The sequence below is a fragment of the Belonocnema kinseyi genome, chromosome 7 (assembly GCF_010883055.1).
Source record: "Belonocnema kinseyi isolate 2016_QV_RU_SX_M_011 chromosome 7, B_treatae_v1, whole genome shotgun sequence".
NCBI lineage: Eukaryota > Metazoa > Arthropoda > Insecta > Hymenoptera > Cynipidae > Belonocnema > Belonocnema kinseyi.
In genome coordinates this window covers 79,296,673-79,318,772 of record NC_046663.1, presented here as the reverse complement: position 1 = coordinate 79,318,772, position 22,100 = coordinate 79,296,673, and the positions used below count along the sequence as shown (strand labels likewise).

Genomic DNA, 22,100 nt, shown 5'->3' with positions numbered 1-22,100 from the left:
CAACTTATAATCAATGAGTTATATATTGCATATATATTAGTTTGAAAATGTTTCATTAGTCCCGAATTTTAATAACAGCCTATAAAGCCCTAAATATCTCGACATTTAGATATACATATATCTTTTGCACGTTCTTATATCAATGTTTGATACGTAATATTAAAATATATTTCAAATAAAATATATTTTCGCGCGCTTACAGTTGGTAAGAAAGATCTTATTTTGCTCAGCAATTTACAATCACAGTGGAGGGTTCTAAGACCCTTGAGCGATGTCAATCTGTCATAACACACTCTATATTCCTTGTCTTCTGTTGTCTTCTTGGCGATGTGACCGATGTGACATGGCGTCCGGTTAGAAAGAAAGTTGACTTTAAATGCCGTTGTTTTTATGACATTGACCAAACGAAAAGGGAACCTCCGAGGCCGCGAATTTCCCCTAGACACATGGTGGTGATGCATGCGAGGAAACCACAGAGGATCAGCGATGGGTAGGGTTCCTCCGTCAAATAACTGATCCTGACAACCAACCTCACCGATCACGACGTCCGTCCGTCCGACCAACTATCACTACCGCCATTCTCGGGCTTATTTTCCCCGATGGATCGTCGCGAACGTCCATCGAGGAAAGCCCACTTAATTTTCCACGTTTAACTCACCAATCTTCTCTATGATTACAGGTACTTCGAAAAGCACCAGGCCCATCCCTATCAGGTAAATATCAAAGGTATACTCTGGGTATCACGGGGTTCGGGAGGGGGGCTTCTTCGTCTCACAACACGAATCCCTATTCACGCATATTTCCTTTTCCGATTTTCTTCCCCATAAAACGTGGTTCAAATTTCCAGCCGAGTTTTGAAGATCGACTATCTTTCTCGCCCGCAAAACTTCCCCACCCCAGACTCTACTGCTCTTAATTCCAACTTATTTTGCTCAGGTTTTTTTACCATTAAAAGCTCAAAAAAGTCGCGGAACCTTCAAGTTTTCATAAAAATCCAGACCCATTTCAATATTGCCTAATTATGCTTGTCCCTTTTAAAGTTCCCCTTCATTAATTCTTAATTTTGTTGCTGTAGAGTCAATTGACTTAACAAAAAAGAAACCTTCTATTTTTCGTTTTTTGCAACGTGTTATGTGTTTTATGCGGTTTTGGTTGATTTTCGAGTTTATTCTCGTTGCCCCGTGTCTGGCTGTATTGTTTTCTAAGACACCCAAAATTTTAAGTTGTTAATTTGTACACTAAACTCATGAATTTTCTGTTTTATTTTTCAATTAAACCTTACTGGCAATTACAAGGACATTGTTTTTACAGTATATTCTGTAAACAAAATCGAATTTGTCATATTGTTGTAAAATCTGAGTACTGTTTGTCGAAGTTTTGTCGATGTGAATTTTTATCTTTCACGGCCTCTATTTGTATATTTACTTGTTTTTGTTGCCGGGAAATTTAGTGTTTCGCCCTGCTTTTAAGTTTTCTCATGTCCTTATAATTTTTTAAAGCCGATTTACCTCGAATTTGTTGAATTTTTGGTTTACAGCTTTATAAACATAACCTCACTTTTGGTAAAAATCAATAACCCAGATACTTCTGTTGTCCCTTTATTGTTGCGGGTAACTCTTAAAAATCATTATGAAAACTTTTTGCATCATTAATTATGGGATTTTGTTTGATTCTAGCTTTTAAAAAATGTTTATCTCTGATATATTTCTCTTTGTTAGGACTTAGAATTTTGCCATGTCGCGTGTCACTTGAAAAAAATTGTGTCGATTTATTTTTAAGATTCAGAACATCCTTAACGAATCTAGTCAAAAGTTCTTGCAGAAAATTTTACTTCACTCGTTTCTATCTTTATAATGTTCATATTTTTTATCAATATGTTGGGTTTTTTACGTGTAGGATATACTTGTATTCATCATGAACATTACTTTTTTATAGTTTAATTTTTCAATCCGATTTTGCAATTGTTATTTAAGGAAATGTTAACTGTGTAATAAAAATAAATTGTTTATGAGCAAAATTAAGTTTAAAATTTCAAAAGTGACATTGTGTTAGAAAAGATTTATTTATGTGTTTAAAATATTATTGTTTTTGTTAATGTATTTCTATTGTTGATTTTTAAAGATGGCTGACTTCATAAAAATCAGGAAATTAAGGCTCTGAACGAGTTTTGTTTGTTTTGAATGCCAAGATATGCAGGCTTCTTATTTTTGCGAAATGGTTAATATATTTTTTAAGTATTCTCTTAAAATAAAACATATAATAAGTTGGTGAATGAAGAGCCGGACAGTTGAAAATTGACTTAAAATCTTGAATTCTTTCGACCTGATTCCTGAATTTAATAACATTTTTGGATGATATTTTGTTTTGCAGAACGCAAAGTATAACAGTTCTAAGGGTGGCTACTCATCGTCGACCACGTCGGATAGTCGCTACGAGGGGCGGATGCGAGATTCCCCGAATGGCAACTCGTATAGTCCAGCCGGTGGTTTGGGAATGGGTATGGGGGCAGATCGAGACAGTCCCCGTAATTACGCCAGTAAGCCTCTTTACAAGAAGGAGAGAGAAAATAGAGACTACAAGTTATCCTCCTCTAGGGACAAGTATTCCGGTGAGATATTCATTTTTCCCTGTTTATTTTATCCTGAACATCTAGAAATATTGTAATACTTACATAATTTCTGGCTACAAGACACGGTCTATATAACAAAACAAAGAGTCACACTAATATTTTTTCCGTTAATGCTGTATTTTAAAGCTTCTTTATCATTTTATTTATCTTGAAGTAAAAGTAATTTTCGACTAATTATACTGGAAATAATTTGACGTTTTCTTTTTTGAAGTGAAGATGACTCCGGTTTCAATATAAAAACAGTATTGTGTCTTAACGTTTTCAGCTGTAAAATACTTGCTTGCGTATGTGTAGATTGTGCACGATCTCCAAAAGACAAGAGAAGCCGCGAAAGCAGAGATTCAGAACACAGGACCAATCATGATAGGAGCAGTGGAGAGGTAAGAATTTTTTTTTCTCATAAAAGAAGTGGCACTTTTATCATTTTCTGTTTTTCATCTGTGAATTTGGGCAGTTCAAGAACCAATACTTCTTTGTTTTATTCTAAATTTAAATATAGTGAATTCAAGTTTCTATAAAGGACTATGGGAGAATAAAGTAGTGGTCCTCGTCCTTAAAAGTTACTTTATCACAAGCTTGTGTAAATTCTAATAACTAACTCGTAAATTCGCAAGTCAAGATCACGTATGTAAAAAATGTGTGGTGGTGATTATCAAAAAGTTGAATAGATATCACTTATGAGTTGATAAAGGTAAAAAGCTAGAGTATATTTCAATATTTTAGAATTAAGAATTTTTGAAATCACTTTAAATACTGTCCCAAAAGTTTTTTTTGTCATCGCATGCTGCATATATATTTAAGGATGAAACTCAAAAATAATTTTTAAACTAATCAGAGGCCTCGGAGTATGCGATTTTATTGTTTTTTTTCCAACCCGATCAGGCTTTATTTACAGTTTTAAAATAGAATAACAGGGTGTCCATTGACCTTGAAAACCTGGAATTCTCTTACAACTTTTCACGAGAACCTTGAATTAAATTTTTCTTTTCAAAAATTTATTTGATTAAAATGCGAAAAAGTAATTTAAATCTTTTAGTATATTATGAAAATCTCGTTTAGAAGAAATCTGACTACTGACATTTTTTTATTTATCAACATAATTCATCTTTGACTCGCTACAGAATAAATAAAGAGGTTTCTAGGGATTTTTGTAGACTTTGCCAATTCTCTCACAGATTGCAATGAACAGACTTTAATATTGTGAACTATTCTATACGTTTTAATTTTGACTCCGCTAATATCGAATGTTAAAAATATAAATTTTTTGTGATATTCAACTTTCAAATGATAAAAATGATTAGTAGAAAATTTCGATGTTAATTTAGTTTCATAATTAGAACGAACCATTGCGATATAACGGATTTTTGAAGCGTTTCACCACCTGGCTTTTGAGTGCATCAGATTTCAAATATTCTACATCAATTTTACAAAGCTTTTAAAACTTTCAAAAGATTTGAAGGATTTCACAGATTTGAAAAAGAGTACAGTACAACAGACATTAAATATTTTTAAAAATTTCGAATATTTGAAACGGTTTCAAACCTTTTAAAATATTTCAAAAGGTTTCAATACTATTTCAAATAATTCAATAATTTGAACGAATAAAACATAATTCACAAAAATGTCCTAAAGATTTAAAAAATGTCATAAAGATTGCAAGGGTTTCAGATTTCAAGGATTTCAAATATTTTACAAAAATTCCAAATATTTCACAGAAATTTCAAGATTTCACAATGCTTTTAAGTACTTCAGAGATTTCAACGAAATCATAAAGATTTTAAAGATTTCAAGGATTTGTTGGTCAATAATGCCAATAAATAATGAAATTGCAAGTTTTTTACATCTATAACAGACGGATGTTTCATTATTTGATGTAAAAAAAGAAACTTTTTCTTTGAATAATAAATTTGTTATAAAACAATCTCGGTAAAGTATTCATATCAAAGCTGTTTATACAAACTACAAATTTAAAATGAAAAATGGCTCAATAGTAACATGTTAAATGCATGAAATTCAGAGATATCACTTAAATTTAGTTAAAAAGATAAAAGTCAAGAGGAGAGTTACATATTTTACAGTTGAGGATTTTGAAAATCACTTCAAAGTCAGCTCCACACATTTTTCTTTGACCACTTTGCATTCCTATTTTAATATAAAACTTGAAGATAATTATTCGAACTACTCATAATGTGAAAAACAATTTTTTAGTTTTTAATGACGGCGCAAGATATTAGTATTATTTCTTCATTGAAAATTGCCCCCCTTCCGGAAAGTTATGAACTTTTACCCTGACGAAATGTTTGTCTTGCAAGTAAAAAATTCTTTATTGTATTTCTTTCCAAGATCTACATTTTTTTCTATGATTTCTGTGGAAAAATTACACGTTTATTGTAAATTTACACTGATTTGTGAAACAATTTTCCCATAAATATATGAAATTTACAATAAACATGTCATTCTTTAACAATAATCGTAGGACATAAAATGACCAGTGATCTGTGCAGGAAATTTATGTCAAAAATAATGATAATTTTACCGCAAAAATAGATGGTAATTCAAAATATTTAAGGTAAATTGAAGAATATTATGTATTTGTTATTAACTTTAAAACTTTTTTTTGTAGATTTCCAACAAAGATCACTGGTATTTTTATATCCTTTTATTATTGTAGGAAAATTACATTAAACTTAGTACAGCGTTTCTATATGCAAACTGATTTTCAGAAACTTTTTTTCTAAACGTTCTTGAAATCGTGGTGATCAGACTCCATTGCCTTTTCACTAAAAAACTGAAGCCGATTTGTTTTGCTTCATAAAATAGGACTGCATGAATTTAAGGATTTAGTGGAAGATAATGGTGAAAATCAGAATGTTTTGAAATGCTGAAAAGAAAATCGTGAAAATAGTTCTTTTCCCATAAATATATTCCTTGATCTATTAGTTTTGTATTTACATACTTTCTTAGGTTACCTGGTATTAAAATGTAATTGTGTAAAGTAGGCAACTTTCTGGCAATCACACATTATTGTTTAATTTTATTATTGACATTCCATGTGCCTTTTTTGGTCATTTTATGCGACTGAAGCCACTTTTTTAAAATCTTGTAGTTACTCTGAAGCCTATATTTATAATGCGCGTTAAAATTGTTAATTTTTTTATTCAAGAAGGTTTCAGTATAGTTTAAAATTGATTCATGAAACCCGATTCCAAATAACAGTTAATAATGTTCACTATTTTTGCGCCATATTTTCTATGAAATGTCCGATAACGATCCTTATAATTTAACATACTACAAGATGGCCCTATGTTTTGAAGCGTTGACGTCAAAATCAATAAAATCGTGAAAATATTAATTTTTTTCATATTTTATTTTTATTTTAACTTCTGCATAATTACATTTTTGTTTGTTCATAATCGCATTTCCTATCGCGCGCAACCTTAGCAACGTGTAAAATTCATGTCTGTCACAAATACATTCCAGAATTTCTTATTTTCTTTCATATTTCCATACTATTTTTTAAGTTACCCTTAATTAAATAAAATTTTAAGCGGTTTGGGAAATGTGTGTTTTTTTAGAAAATAACCTTCTCTAAGCGGTCAACTTTTGGCAATCACTCATAAAAATATATTTTTTTTTTTTCGTTAGATTCTTCACCCCATAAAAATATCTTCAAACTCGTCTAGAGAATCTTCTTCACAGCGGAAGCCGACACACAATTCGTGTCAGGTCAGTACTTTAAGTTATTATCTGCTTTTAATATAGTTGTAAAGTAAGGTAGACAAAAGCTTATATAGGCACGGGAAATCTTCCTATATTGAATAACTTCATACAGTTGTAATGTTAAATACATGCGAAGTGCCTGAAATAAACTTCATTTACAGATTTTTTATGATCCATGTTGACTAAAACACATCTCAAGATAGAATTTCGTGATTTAATTAATTATAATAACAAAAATAAACAATCAAAAATGGTTTTTGACATCAAGTAATTTTGTCCTGAAATCTCGCAATTTTTTCAAATTAATTACATTTTTTCGGAGCAGTTTTATTTAATTATATATATTCCTTGGTCATTCAAATGTATCAAGGTGTCCAGGGACCTTTAAAACCTGGAATTCTCGTTGAATTTTTTGTTGAACCTCGAAAACTCGTGACAAAATAAATAGATTTTTAGGCATTTTTTGTAGACTTGCCAGTTATTTTATAGTTTGCAATTAATTGACTTTAATATTGTAAACAATACTATGCGTTTTTAATTTCGTCTCAGTTGATATAAAATGTTAAAGTATACTTTTTTTTTAAATATTGAACTTACAAATTATAAAAGATTTTAGTTTAAAATGTCGATGTAATTATTTCATGGATTTTAAAAACAAATAAAAAGATTGAACAAAAATTTCTCAACGATTTCGAACATTTCATAAAGATTGCAAGTATTTCAAAGATTTGAAAAAGACGTGTACACCAGATTTCAGAATTCGAACATTTTAAAAGATTTTAATACTTTCATATAATTTTAGAAAGGTTAGGGTAAACCAGATTTCTAAGATTTTATACAGATTAAAAACATTTTAATGAATACAAAAGATTCCAGAAAGAGCTCACAAATATTTTATACAAATTAAAAAAAAATACAAGAATTCCAAAGATTTCAAAATGTACAGCAGATTTCAAAACATTTCAAAGATTTTAAACGATTTCAAACGAACACGAAAGGCTTCACAAATAAAGATTAATTCAGAACGATTTTAAGTATCTCAAGAGACTTCAACGAATTCACAAAGATTTCCTGGATTTCAAAGACTACGTACGTATGTTAGCAAAAGATTAAAAATTTGTTTAATTATGGTTCTGCTTTCTTTAAAAATGTTTGGTTAATCAAAAATGAAATGGCTAATTTTTCACATCTATAACAAAATGTTATTTCATTATTTGATGTAAAAAAAGGAGACCTGGAAAAGATCTTGAATTTCGTTCCTAAGAATCGCTGGACACCCTGTGTAACCTTAATATCGTATATTCTATATCAGATCATTCGTTATAAACATATTTCTCGAGATTTTCAATTTTTTACTGTGAATATTAACGTCATTCATACAGTAGATACATTCTTTTCTGTTTGTTATCATGTAATGTTATTAATGATAAATAATAAAGAAAAACGTAATTAAATAATAATTTTATTAGAAAACCTTTACACTGATTAAATACTTGAATGATGAATTTAATTAAAAAATAAACAGAATAATGATTTGATGTCATATATTTAAAAAGTCTTTTAATTAAAGATCATGTTTTCACATAATTGAAGATCCATTTAATTATTTTTTAATTTACCTTATTCTAATCGTATAATATTATTAATGACAGGTAATAAAGAAAAACCTGATTGATTAAACAAACATTTGATTCTAAAATCTTTATATTAATTGAATAATTAAGTAATTAAATGAGTTAAAAAAAAATAATAAGAATAATGATTTTTGTAATGAATTCAAAAAATCTTCTAATATAAGAACGTTTTTTCACAGGTTTAGAAAATAAACATTTTAATTTTGCAATTCGGTCACGAAAAGAAGTTAATGGCTTTATTCGCCGTTTTACATGTATCATTTGAACTGTGGTCGCATTTTTTGCAGAATTTAGTGAATATTACAACGTAAAATAGCCGTATTTGCGATTTTTCTTGCACACGTCACAAATAGGAAATTGATTAAATTCTACGAAAAAAATTTGTTCAGAGTTCAAATGATACATGTTAAATGGCGAATTCAACCATTTACTATCATATTAAAATTTAGTAAAAAATGAACAATTTTTCTTTAGTTTGAGTTATATAGTTTAAAAAATAGAACAATTATTTATTGCAATAAGGTGAACTTAAATGACATCGCGAGCCGTATTTAACTCTTGTTTTGAAATTCATGAAGTAATCAAGATGTAGTAAATAATTATACTTCGAACAAATCGAACTGGATATAATTATGCAACCATAATAATTATACATTTAATCATTATTCACACAAAAATAAAATTAATATTTTGGAAACCTGTGAAAACATGATCTTAAATTAAAATAATTTTTTTAATGTATCGCAAAAAACATTATTTTTGTTATTTTGTAAATAAATAATTAAGATTTTTTAATGAAATAATTATTTAATTAATGTTTACCTTTAAATCCTGTGAAGTCACTGTATTTATTATTCTGTAAAAGTATATTCCATTAACCCATCCGGTGCTGGCGGTACCGTATGGTAGCACGCGTTTGATCTCTTTTGAATTAGTTAAATCAGTTCAGTTTCAATTATTTATTTCAACTATTAGTTATTTAATTAATTAGTTGAATTAATAAATTAGGTAATTAGTTTAGGTTACTTAAAGTATTATAACTGAAACATCGAAAAGGACTTGAAAATCCGCGAAAAAAAATTCCGCAGCCTGAATCCTCTAAAAGAATACGACATACAAATACATCTTTCTATTTTGCTTCGCGGTGTAGAATCGCTGTCCACTATAAGGCGAACCAATGACCAAAGTTTTTATTGGTTTATGAATTGAATTGAAAGCATACTTTGCGTTTGCTGCAATTTATAAATGTTTGCACTCGGGAGAGGTTTTCTATAGTTTTCCTCTCATTTGGCAAAAGCTCAAAACAATTTGAGCTCTTACAATCAAAATTCCGCTTCAGATGGCAGAGGCAGACAGTTTAGAGTATATTAAACGAAAACATATGAGAAATGACTCTTTTATGTTTAGGATAAACGTGGCGATGAACGAGGAGGAGCGATGGAACGAACGGCCAGGTTCGGCGACTGGTCGGAGCATATGAGCTCATCAGGAAAGAAGTATTATTACAACTGCAAAACGGAGGTTTCGCAATGGGAGAAACCAAGAGAATGGATTGTTCGGACAGACAGTCGCCAGCGCCAATCCAATGACTACTCCTCTAGGTCAAGTAAGTAATTTTCTTCACGCCCATTTCGTTTTTTCTTTCCACGGTCAAATTTCATTTTACAGCAAATAATTTCTTTACTACTGAAAGGAAAGAATCCTAACTTACGAAGTGAGTTTGATCTCAAAGTTTTTTTTCGAGAATCATAAGCTCTTGTCTTCGTTCAGCTTATTCAAAGTATCAGAAAATGACTGGTTTTGTGTGCCACTGAAATACATACTTTCTGCAGGTCATGATAAACATTCCAACTCGCGCTCAAACAGTGGCGGTGGCAGTGGTGCGCGAGATGGCAAATCCTCGCGGCAAGCTGACAAGCGCGAATATTGGGTCTCATGTGGTAGCAGCGGCGGGAACAGTAGTCGAGACGACGTCTCGTCGTCGCGAGATCGGGAACGAGAGAGAGAAAAGGAACGAGAAAGGGAGCGAGAAAGGGAACGAGAGACCTGCAGGGAGGAGGTGGGAGTGGAACGACAGGCGCAGGACATGGACATCTCGCCCGGCGATTCCACGCCCACCTCAGAACCTTTAACGTCTAGTGTTCACGATCAAATGCCTCAAGGGCCGGTACTTTTAGCTACTGGTAAGTTCATAAGAAATCTACCAATTGTTCTCTTCCCATTTCAACTTGGTTTCTCTAGGCCAATTGCACCAATGGCCACACAAGAAGCAAAACTTGTAGGGGACCGTACTTAAATTACGTAACAGCTCAAGGGAGAGGGAGGAGTCAATAGATATTGTTACGATTTGTTAGATGGGTGGGTTCTACTTTCATTTACGTAATTTTTTGAAATTTGCAAATAAAATAAATAAATCGCAACTGTACAAAAACTAATTATGAATTTAACTTTACGCGCCAAAGATCGCTGGTTTGTTCAACACGAAGCTAGTCAACATAATATTTAAAAAAAAATAAAGAGAATTGCATTGATCAGGGAAAACTCAGGCATTTAATAAGAAAAAAATCTTGTAAAAGACGGGAAATTTCTATAATTTTAAATAGCTGTCCAGAAGAATAATTTCGAAATTGTTCAATTTTAATTTTAAATTATTTTTTTACGTTTATAAAAAATTGTAGGTTAAAAATATTGCAAGTTTAAGATTTTGGTCTTTGAATATTAATGGCCAGGGAAAATTAAAAATTTGACAAAGGGAAAAATTAGAGAATTTTTAAAATGAAGATTTGCGGTAGCCCTGATATATGATATTTACCCTGATTCTTGTTAGTAATTTCATTGCCTTGTATTTATATTTATTTTAAGTTGTTTCCTAATGAAGATTATTTTTTCTGTTATAAATTTTATTATTTTGTTTGAAAATTCAACAAATTTGTTTAAAAGTCATCCTTTCTGTTTTAAAGTTCAACTATTTTCGTAGAAAATTTACTTTTTCAATTTAAAAAATTCACATTTTGGTTTTTAAAAGTGAACTGAAATCTTCTCAGGGTGAAAGTTCAATTCTTTTTTGTAAGTTTTTCTTTTTAATTAAAAAAAAAAACATATTTTACCAGAATTTGCATTTTTCTTGGATAAAAATGCAACCGTTTGGTTGAAAATTCAACATTTTTGTGAAAAAGTCAACCTTTTTCGTTGAAAGTTCGTCTTTTTGGGTTGAAAATTCAAGTATCTTCGTAGAAAATTTATTTAATATTTGGAACTCATATTTTTATGTTTAAACGTCAAACTGAAATATTTTTTTGGATGAAAATTATACTTTTTTTTTAAGTTGTGTTTTTAACTTAAAAAATTCTCTATTTCAGTAGAATTGTTATCTTTCGTATATTAAAATACAACTTTTTGTTTGAAAATTCAACAATTTTTTAAAAAGTCATATTTTTTGGTTGAAAGTTTAAACATTTAGTAGAAAATGTACTCTTTGTTTAAAATTCATATTTACATGTTGAAAACTAAAACTAAAATGTTTGCTTAATGATAGTTAAAATTGTTTTATTTGTCTTTTTGAAATAAAAATGCATCTTTTTAGTAGAAATCTCATATTTTGTGGATATAAATGCAACTGTCTAATTAAAAATTAATCCTCTTTGCTTGAGTATTGAACTATTTTAATTTTAAATTTCAATTGAACCACTTTTGTTAAGACATCATTTTTTGTTGAATATTTATATTTTTAGTTGAAAATTAATCTCTTTGGTGGAATGTTTAACTATATTGTTAAAAACTCTTCATCTCTATTTGAAAACTTAACTGCTTGGGTAAAGGTTGAAAGACTTTTTGAATTTTTTTTTCATGAAGATACATCTCTTTGGTTGCAAATTTAACTGTTGTGCCGAAAATAAATTTGACTGTCAAAAATTTTCATTTTTGCTTGAAAATTTAATTTTTTTACAGAAAATTCGGCTTTCTACATGAAAGTTTAACATTTTGGTGAAAATTTTGTTCTTTCATGACTGCAAAATCTTTATTTGTTGAAAATTCGTCTTTTTGTTTTTAAAGTTAATATTTTTTAAGTGAAATTTCATCTCTTTCGGTTTAAACATCAACTATTACACTTTTTGTTGAGAATTTATCATGTTAGAGTGAACATTCAATTATTTTATTGAAAGTACCATTATTTTGTTGAAAGTACAAGCATTTTGTTAAAAAGTCATATTTTATGTAGCAGTCTTTTTTTTAAAATAAATTTCGAAGTTTTATCTTTGTACCTGACATATTGTCTTATTTTTGTTATAAAAGATCATATGTTAACAATATTAGAAAATGAAAAGCCTAGTATGTGAATATTAAAGGTCAGGGAAAATGAAACATTTGTTCAAAGAAAAATCATGGAATTTTGAAAATGAAGTTTTCACTCTGCAAAGGCATGTATTATCTTAAATATAAAAAATTTCATTAGTTTCAAGTACCATGTCATTATAATTAAAAAAAAAAACCGGAAATTACGTACGGCAGGGGGGGGGGACATTTTTTTACAGTTCGTTACAGGTGGGAGTCTTGGAGAGGTCCTATGCGTTACGTAATTTAAGTGCGAACCTTGGTTGATAATAGTATCCTCAATATAAGTATTTTGAATTTTAGTGATTTTTCTTATTGCAGCAACACTAGAAACTTTTTTTTCAAATTTTTAAATTTATTACTAAATTATTACTAAATTTATTACTATTACCATTAACACCTAGCTAAAAATTAGCGTTATGTTCTTGAATTAAGAGTACTTATTCTGATTCCTCTAATAGCTTAATTGGAAAAGCACTTGACCGGAAATCAGAAGTTTTGTGGTTCGATTCCCAATGGAGTGAAGATGGAGTAGGATCTTTTTTTCAAGAAAGAATTTTAACACTAGAAACTATTATTTGGGGAAAAACTAAAGCATTAACGAACTGTTTTATTGCATATCTTGAGATCCTTTTTAAATTTTAGCTGTACGTATCCTTTGTTTTTCAGCGTTACCTCGATTAACATCACATCCGTCAACAACACCACAGGCAACGGCAAAATTAGGTTCCCCGACGCAACAACATGGAAACAGTAATGCTCCGGGGCCGCCTGTGTCACTCGCTAATTTACCTAGGATTCTTTCACAAATTACGGGTCATAAGGAGCAGCCTGACATCACACCTCAAAAAGCCCTTCAGACTCTTCAGACGGCAATTATGTTGTCCAGACAGGTGAGTTTTATTTCAATTGGATTAAAATTGCAATTCAATATAATTTCCAAAGTGTCTACCCACCCAACAGATGATATTAAATTTCCAGTTTTCTTCTGGTAACTTTTTCATTTTTCCAGGTAAATTAGTAAATAAATTATTAGCAAACTGACCAAATAAGCACCGTAGGTTCTTTGATGTCTAATATTCGCATTGCAGTTTGGTTAATATCTTCGATTACAAGAATTTTGTTTACTCTTAGAAGGTTTGGATAACTTCGCATAGAAGTTTTTCAAACGCAATGCTGATAAGGCTTTTCTTAAATGCGATTACTGAATACTTTAATTTGAATCAACCAAAATGTTAGTATTTCCCTCATAACTTCGATCGTTTTAACTTCATCAAAATTTAAGATGTTCATCGTAGCATCAAGCGTATTATTATGCAGTTTGTATTAGGAAAATTAAAGCCACGGATTTTTTACGCAATCAATTTTTCATTTTTCTCGGTCAATTAATAATCAAATAATTTACAAACTGATAATAAAATAAGTACAATGGGTTTTTAATGTCTGATATTCGCTCAGAGGGGATTATAATTAATTTTAATCCAATCCAGTAAAGTAATTTATATAGATAATTTATGGTCAGGGAAAGGTCAGATTTTTATTGGTTAGAACCAATCAGGGATTTTGACAAAAATCTTGCAAAAGTTAGGGGATTTCTATGAGAGGCACTTTAAGTATCAAGGATAATAAATTCAACATTTTCAAGTTTTTATTAAAACCTTTTTCATTCTATTTATATAAGATTCTATGTTAAAATTTGTACAAGATTACGATTCTGGTCTTTGGATATTAGTGGACAAGGAAAATGAAAAATTGGTCAGGAAAAATTAGGGAATTTTCAAAATGATGTTTGCGAGCATCAAGATTCAACAATTTTGATAAAAATTCATCCTTTATGGTTGAAAGTTCAACTATTTTGTTGAAAATGCGTCTAGTTGGCTTGAAGTTTAAACAATTTCATTGAAAATATTTTCATCTTCAAAAATCAACTTAAAACTTCCTTGATTGAAAATTCATCTATTCTAGTAGAAACTTAATCTTTTTTGGGGGTCAAAATGCAACTTTTTGGTTCAAAATTATTCCTCTTTTTTATTTTAAGGTGGAACCAATTTGTAAGCAATTATTTTCTTGTTAAAGATTCATCATTTTAAACAAAAATTTATCTCTTCGGTTTAAAATTTAATTATTTGGTTAAAAATTCATTTACTCGGGTAAGAGGTGAACTGCTTTGTAAAAATGTATTTTTTTCGTTGGTTGAATATTCATCTCTGGTTTAAATTTTAAATATCTGGTCGAAATTTCCGTGGGGGGGGGGGGGGGGGGGGGGGGGGGGGGGGGTCCAAAATAATTTGTATTGATGAAAATGTGAATCTTGCATATTTGTCATTTTTTTTAGTTGACAATTCTTTTTTTTTTTTATTGAAAATGCAACTGTTTGCTTGAAAGTTAACTTTTTTTTTTGAAAATTCAACGGGTTTACCTCAAGTTCGTCTTCTGACTTGAAAATTTAACAACCTGGATGAAAGTAAACGATATTTTTAGCCGTACAAATAAACCATAAGTGATGTTGAAATAATACAAAATATGAAAAAAATATTTACAAAGCCGCAGTGATAATTTAACTATTCAAGAAGAGAAACGTAAACAGTTGTAAAAAATCGGGGAATTCATTGGGTTACAGACCCCAAGTGTCCTTTAAGGGTTAGAAATTCAGCAATTTTTTTCAGGTCATCTTTTTTGTTGAAAATTCGTCTGTTTTCGTAGAAATTATAGGTTAAAAGTTGATCTTCTTTGGTTGACAATTCAATTCTTTTACCTGTCGAGGGGAAGTGGTCGACTTAAATTTCAGTTTATGCCTGTGACTTCGGCACAATTGTACACTTTTATTTAATTTTTTATTTATTAAAATGTTTATAAACATAATAGTCTTTAATAATTTGAAAAAAATTATGCTATTAATGATTTTTATAATGCCCTTTTTCGTGGAAAACTGCATTTTTTAAACTTCATCGTGTTTTTTGCAAACAAATTTATTTCCTGTAAGTTTTATTAGTTATTTCATAATATTTTCCATTGATATTTAGGATTGTAAATATGAAAGAGGTTTTTTAAACCTCGTATTTTATCGGATAAACGATGAGTCTTTACAAGAACAAGATTATTTTAAGGTGTCTTTCACTTTTAAAGTATAAACTACAAATTATCTCCTATATTTTTTGTGATAATAAGATTATTCTTTTAGAAAAATCCCACTTAAATGACGTTTTACTTTTTATACCTTCCCATGCAAACAAAAAAATTCACAGTAATACTTACCACAGCAAACAATAAATCCTACTTTAAAGTTAAACACAAACATTTTGTTATTTCATTATATATTAAATGTAATAGTCAAATAAAGTGACTAACGCTTGATATCACAGTAATTAGCACAGTTATTCTAAGCACAAAATTCTTGATTACTTTTACAATGATTATCAAGTTTTATGTAAAATAATTAAAATTGAGAATCATAGTATTTTGTAGGAAATTATCATAGATCCATAGAAAGAGTGGAAAGTTTGGCATTTGATTTATGATTGTTTCACAATATGTATTTAGTTAAAAAATTAAAAGGCAGACGAATGTTTGAAAATAAAAATATTTTAAAAATAATTTAGCAATCCGGAAGCGGAGATCGAGAACGTGATCGGCTCAACAGTGCAAATGATGTGATGGCTCCACTAAAAGTGGATACCAGCGGTAATGTAACTAGCGAGGGGCCACCAACGCCCACGCATTCTGAAACTCAGGACTGCATCGATGTTCGAAAAAGTGAGAAAAAAGTTTCATAAAAACATCTTTCTTAAAATACTTGTTTAACACAAATATTAATGCTGTTCTATTTGAACATTCACCTTATTTAGTGTCGAGTCCTGGACCTACGAATTCTAGTGTTCAAGGTCTCAGTTCCCTGCAAGGGCTAAGCACATTAGGTTCTCTAGGAAGTTTAGGCAACGGTGGCGGCTTGCAGGCACTGTCCAGAGTACAACCACCTCTTACGCCGTCCCTAACGCCTTCGCTCGCAAATCATTATCGGGAAGACTTAACGCAACATGTGCGTGCTTTCCCCGCAGACATTCTAGAAAAGCAGGTACTTTATTCAAATTTAGTCTTCTTTTTTGCAGGAAAAATGGTTTATAGTTTCTTAGATTAATTACAAAATTTGTTTTGTTTGGCCCTGATTTCAGGCGCAAAAGCTTAGCGAAGAAGCACATACGATGGGCAGTTTACAATGCACACGCGTATCCGCAGAATTAAAAACTGCGCGATCGTTAGTCAGATTGACGGAAATTCAAGCTACGTTACAGGAACAGAGGTGAGTACCGACTGACAATTAACTTCTTTAAATATGGTTTTTAAGTTCTATACCAAATTTGACGTTTTTTTACAGGATATTGTTCCTTCGTCAGCAAATTCGGACGCTAGAGGAGCTGAAATCCCAAAATTCCTTCATGTCTGATGATTCTTAGTGTAAGGGACTTTATAAAATAATTATTACAACCTATAATTAATTCATGAAAAAAAATAATAAAAACATACTTATTAATATTCTCATTAATATTGAATAATTAAGATTGTACCTAAATTATAATATCAATGATAGAAGTGATATAAATAGTGAAAATGACTGGGCTGCCCGGAGGGGCTCGGGCTGTAAGCGACGTGACAGCCAATGAGTCTTATAATAATTATTAATTAATTAGTGAATGCGCACCTCTCCGAAACTGTGCAGCCTACCCAAGACAACATTCATTCACGACACAGAAAAAAAAACAAACACTTAAATAGAAAAAAGCGAAACAATTTACTTCGAATTGTACCAAATTGTATATCTGATCTTGTCCACATCGTCTTGTACTACCTGTTATATACGTGTCAATGTTTCATATCCCATGGTAAAGTGGCATTTTAAAATAGTTGAATGATCATTGGTTCTGTTGTAAATCTCGAAATAAAAGTCATGCCACAAGTTTTAATTCAGTTCTTCATTACTGCTGTTATCGCGCGTGCTCTTATCGGCCTCTATTTCATTTCTCGACTCTCTCTCTCGTCCATTTGACCTTGTGTCAACATTTATCTTATGCAGAGAGTAGAACGGAAGAGAAATAATGATATTGTAAATAACAGATCTCGTCAAAAGAGGGTCCATCGTGCGAACGTTTCAAGAGGTTTTTGAAGCGCATTTCTCATAATTGAAATAGAAGACGCCTTTTTTATGCCTTTTGCAATATTGACCTGCGTCCTTTTTTTCTACGAATTTTCCTTTTACGCCACTTCTAACTGAGAACGCACAGCACTGGTATTAGGCCTTGTGGCAAGTGAAAAATATTAATTGGTCACTGTATTCAGTATTTATTGAGCTTTTATTTCCGAATATAATGTTTAAATTGAATGAACGGTCTTGATTATTTAGGCGCCTATTCGCATGTAGATACCCAAAATGCGGCGATATTTTTCATAAGTTCATTTTTAAATTTTACAAGTACAACTAGTTGTATTTTAAAAACCATTTTTAACGCTTCGAGTTTGTAAGTGTTGAATTTGAACTACATAGAACTGACATTAAGCTAAAAATTGTTCAATTTTAATAGGTGTTTCAAAGAAAAGATAATCTTAAGTGATTCTTGTATGAAGATTGTCGAATTATGGAGGGTTCGAGTATTCCTTTAATATTCAAGGCTAATGCTTTGAAACTGTACATCGTTAGCCGTTTGAACTTGATTTTTTTTTAAATTATAAATACTTTGAACTCAAATGAGTTTCACTTTGAATACTTTTCCTAGATTTTAGTAGCCATCCTAGGTTTTTATACTTTAAGCTTAAATCTAAGAATCAGAAGAATGGGGAATATAATAGATAATAAAGAGGAATATCGACTTCTCACACTTCGTATATTTGATTGAGGAACTGTCAAGGAGTGAGTCTTCTACTTACAGAAATTAGAGCGAAATGAAAAGAGAGAAATCCGAAGTAACATAACATAATCACATATTTCACGAAAAAACCAAAGAAAGAAATATCTAGGTATTTCAGCGCAATCTAATAAACTTCTTACATTTTTTCTTCATATATCTCTCGCTCTTCACTTTCTCTCTCCTTTTACGGCATGATCCAAAGAATTTCTATTACGCTAACGAAATTTTTTATATTAATATTATTCGATTTGTACACGTCGTACTTACAAATACAATATATAAAAGAAAGCAAAAATAGAAAAAAGGACCTGCAAATCAAGTCGTACGTCAATGTGCAAGGATTGAAAAATTCTTTGGTCCAAACCTCCGTACGCTAAGTGGTAATTGTTTTTCCCTAAAAATCAGTGGTTTTACTGACTAAATGATAAAATTACTAACGAAAAAGAATCAACGTCCGACATTAAATAGTAGTCTCGTACATTCTAATATCGGAAAACATCGGTACAGAGGAGGATAATGGTGAGAATAATAATTATAATAATATTTATAATCTAATATTCTATAACATGGTGTTTCTCGACGAGGATTTTTTTTTCCTGTCACCTTCATCCCGCTAAATGCCTCGACAGTCGATTTTGAAGATTTAAAAAGTTTTATTTCTTTCTTTTTTCAATTCTTCTCTTGAATATCGCTCGTAATAAATAAAACTTGTTCACAATAGATCACATCGCTCAATCTCTGCGATTACAGGTGACATAAAATTAATGTACAGAGTCAACAAATCATCACTATGATAATAATTATTACAATAATCACAATCCCGTCGAGAAACGTCAGTTTTTTTAGACATTATGTGTACCATTACACCTCGCGGAGACGCTTTAGCGTCCTCCACAGCACCGGAAGCATACAGTGAACATTCTCCCAATTATTACTTTAATTAGTTACAATCAGTCATTGGATTTATTTCATAACAAACTCTCTTTTGTATGAACAGTGCTTTATCGATGCACTTCCTTTGCGAAAATTCGTATTAATTCAGTATCGTATGCGGTTCGATCGACTCTAAGATCATAAGGCCTCTGATTATGCGATTCACTCAACTCACTCCTAAAATCTTCGGTACCAAAATTACCTTTTGCACATTTAAAATTCTTTAGATTTAAGAACAAAGCCTTGATTTTATTTTAAATTTCGGCACCGAAGTCTCTATTAGTGGAAAATTTACAGCATCAGCGTTTATTTTTCGTTTCTGAGTGACTTTTTCATTTAAGTGTTCTATATTATAAACGTATTACAATGGAGAGTACAAAATGCTACAAAACAATTCCAATACGCTTCTTCGAACAGTTGATCATGATTCAACTTCGCGTGCACTTGATGCGCTTTCTTTTAAGGCCATAAAGATTTAGTACAAATTCGATAAGCAGTCCTTGCATATCGATAAATTTGGAAATTCTTCTCACCTGTCAGAGACAGGCTTAACGGACGACACAGCCTAGTCAGAGAATGTTCACGGTGTAAGAAGACAGCAGCCCATACAAAACTCAGCGCAGTCTCACTTTACCATTAATTTTTTGTCTATATTTTTTTTACAATCATTCGTAAACTAAAAACTGAATAGACGATTTTTCTATGCTTGACGAAAAAGAAAATATTTTTTTTACATAAGTAGAGCAAAGGTTGCCAAATAAGGTACAAATGCTGTTATTAAAAAGCTCTGCAATTTTAAATTTATTGTAAATCCGACTACTTTTTTTCGCACCTTTAACATTCAAAGCTGCTTATTTCCTGTTTCCTTATTTTTCCTATTTTTTCCTTAAGAATTACAGATTCATAAATCATTATTTCGAATTAAATTGCAACTAAAAATATTTCTTAATGCAGCCTTTGTCAGAAATTCAACTTGCACCTCTAATTTAACAAACTTAACTTTATAATCCTTAAGCATACAAAAGTATTCCATTCGAGAGCAGATCACAAAAAAGAACAGTTTTCGACTCAAATTTTTTGAGCAAGAACTCTTCAATCTTCTTTCATTTTTAGAATATTTAAGATTTTCAAAACATACTTTTCTAAATAAAAAAGCTTTAAAGCTCAGTAGATTAGATTTTTTAAACTTTGGTTTGATCAGTTTGAATTCTTTGATTTGATCAGTTTTAATTATTTAGAAAAGTTAAGTCTTCTTTTGTGCGGCGAAAAGATTAAGGATGTACTTCTCTGTACACTTCACCTCAAAATTGCGCAATTTTAATGATTTATAAAATCGAATATAATTCCAAAATAATATTTGCCTATAATGGAAATAAATATGCAAAAAACTATTGTTAAATCAATCATTTTAAGCCGGGAGCGGATCCATTTAACAATATGTTAATTTTTGAGATTTTTTTCCGATTTGCAAAAAAGTAAAAAGAGAACAGAAAAAAAACTTAAATTGACAAAGAAAATGATTCCCGCATAAAACTTGCAGGACTTCTTCGTTATAAATACGTAACAATTAACAATGGGTGGATTTTCGTCGATTTCATAAATATATAAATTGGTATAATTTTGATAGACTCTACACGGCTAGCCTCGATTAACTTTAACCCAAAAGTACTTAAACATCCAGTTCCTCTTTTGCATACGTTTCGGGGATGCGCTCCAGTTATTTTAAACCAAAAAGGAAAACAATCGTACCACGCGTTGTTGAAATTTTTTTTCATTTTTAGCTATCAAGAATTATATCTTTCTCGAAAACGAGGCAACATATGAAAATCATTTCATTGGTCAAACTTGTTTCCCGTCTTAAATTCTATAAAATTCCTCCCCTAATCAGATGTTCATCTTGGATAATACAAGAAATTTTTGGCAAAAAAAAAATAAACAAAATTTATAAAAATCAACTGAAATAGCATTTAGTTTGAAGAAATTTAACATTTTATTTTTAAAAACGTCTCATATTTTAGTTAATTGGCTTTCAAAATAAAGGAAAATTGAGATTTGTTTCTAAAATTGAAGAAATATCATTTTTAATGATACAATATCTCATTTTCTCGAAATCAAATCAAAATTTAAATAGCAATTCATAGTTCAAAATTGTTCCCCTTCCTGAAACTTTTGAAAATATACCCTTACCAAATGTTTATTTTAACAGAAAGTTTAATAAGAGATAGACATACAAAAATGGACTAAAATAGAATTCAGTTTGAAGAAATATAACATTATATTTTTAAAAACGTCTTATTTTACTTCATTGACTATGACAAGAACATGGTCCATGAGATTATTAAGGTCCCCGAGCTTCAAAGTAAAGAAAAATTGGTTTTATCTCTAAAATTGTAGAAATTCATAGTTCAAAATTGTTCCCCTTCCTGAAATATTTGGAAATGTACCCTTACGAAATGATTATCTTGTGTATTTTAACAAAAATTTTCAAACGAAGGGGAACAATTTTGAACTATGAATTGCTATTCATATTTTGATTCGATTTAGAGGAAATGAGATATTGTATTATTAAAAATGATATTTCTTCAATTTTATAGATAAAAACCCATTTTTCTTTACTCTGAAGCTCAAAAACCTCAATAATCCTTTGGAACATGTTCCTCTCATAGTCAAAGATGTAAAGTAAGATGTTTTTAAAAATAATATATTAAATTCTTCAAACTAAATGATATTTTAGTTAACTTTGTCTATATTTTTGGCAAAAATTTCTTGAATTATACAAGACAAATAATTGATAGATTTTAGGAAGGGAAACAATTTTCAACAATGAACTCCTATTCATATTTTTTGTCGTTTTCGAGAAAAATGTGATTTTTAATAGAAGAAACATGAAAAGAATCTTTTTTTCTGAAAAACGCGTCGTACGATTTTTTTCTTTCTTGGCCTAAAATAACTGGG

At 30.4% G+C, this 22,100-nt stretch overlaps 1 protein-coding gene across 2 annotated transcripts; it reads left to right on the top strand.

The window, feature by feature from the left end:
• The first annotated feature begins 222 nt into the window (after positions 1–222).
• On the top strand, positions 223–17,684 carry LOC117177567 (WW domain-containing adapter protein with coiled-coil homolog). 2 transcript variants are annotated; one of them, XM_033368385.1, is made up of 12 exons: positions 223–490; positions 680–713; positions 2,371–2,608; positions 2,924–3,009; positions 6,275–6,355; positions 9,391–9,589; positions 9,816–10,166; positions 12,985–13,208; positions 15,915–16,068; positions 16,161–16,387; positions 16,485–16,612; positions 16,688–17,684. In XM_033368385.1, the coding sequence occupies exons 1-12, from the start codon at positions 447–449 to the stop codon at positions 16,764–16,766; spliced, it is 1,845 nt and encodes a 614-aa protein (XP_033224276.1). In that variant the 5' UTR covers positions 223–446; the 3' UTR covers positions 16,767–17,684. The 2 variants fall into 2 exon arrangements, with proteins under 2 accessions (XP_033224276.1, XP_033224275.1); XM_033368384.1 differs by lacking the exons at positions 223–490; positions 680–713 and adding an exon at positions 2,138–2,217.
• The last annotated feature ends 4,416 nt before the right edge of the window (positions 17,685–22,100 follow it).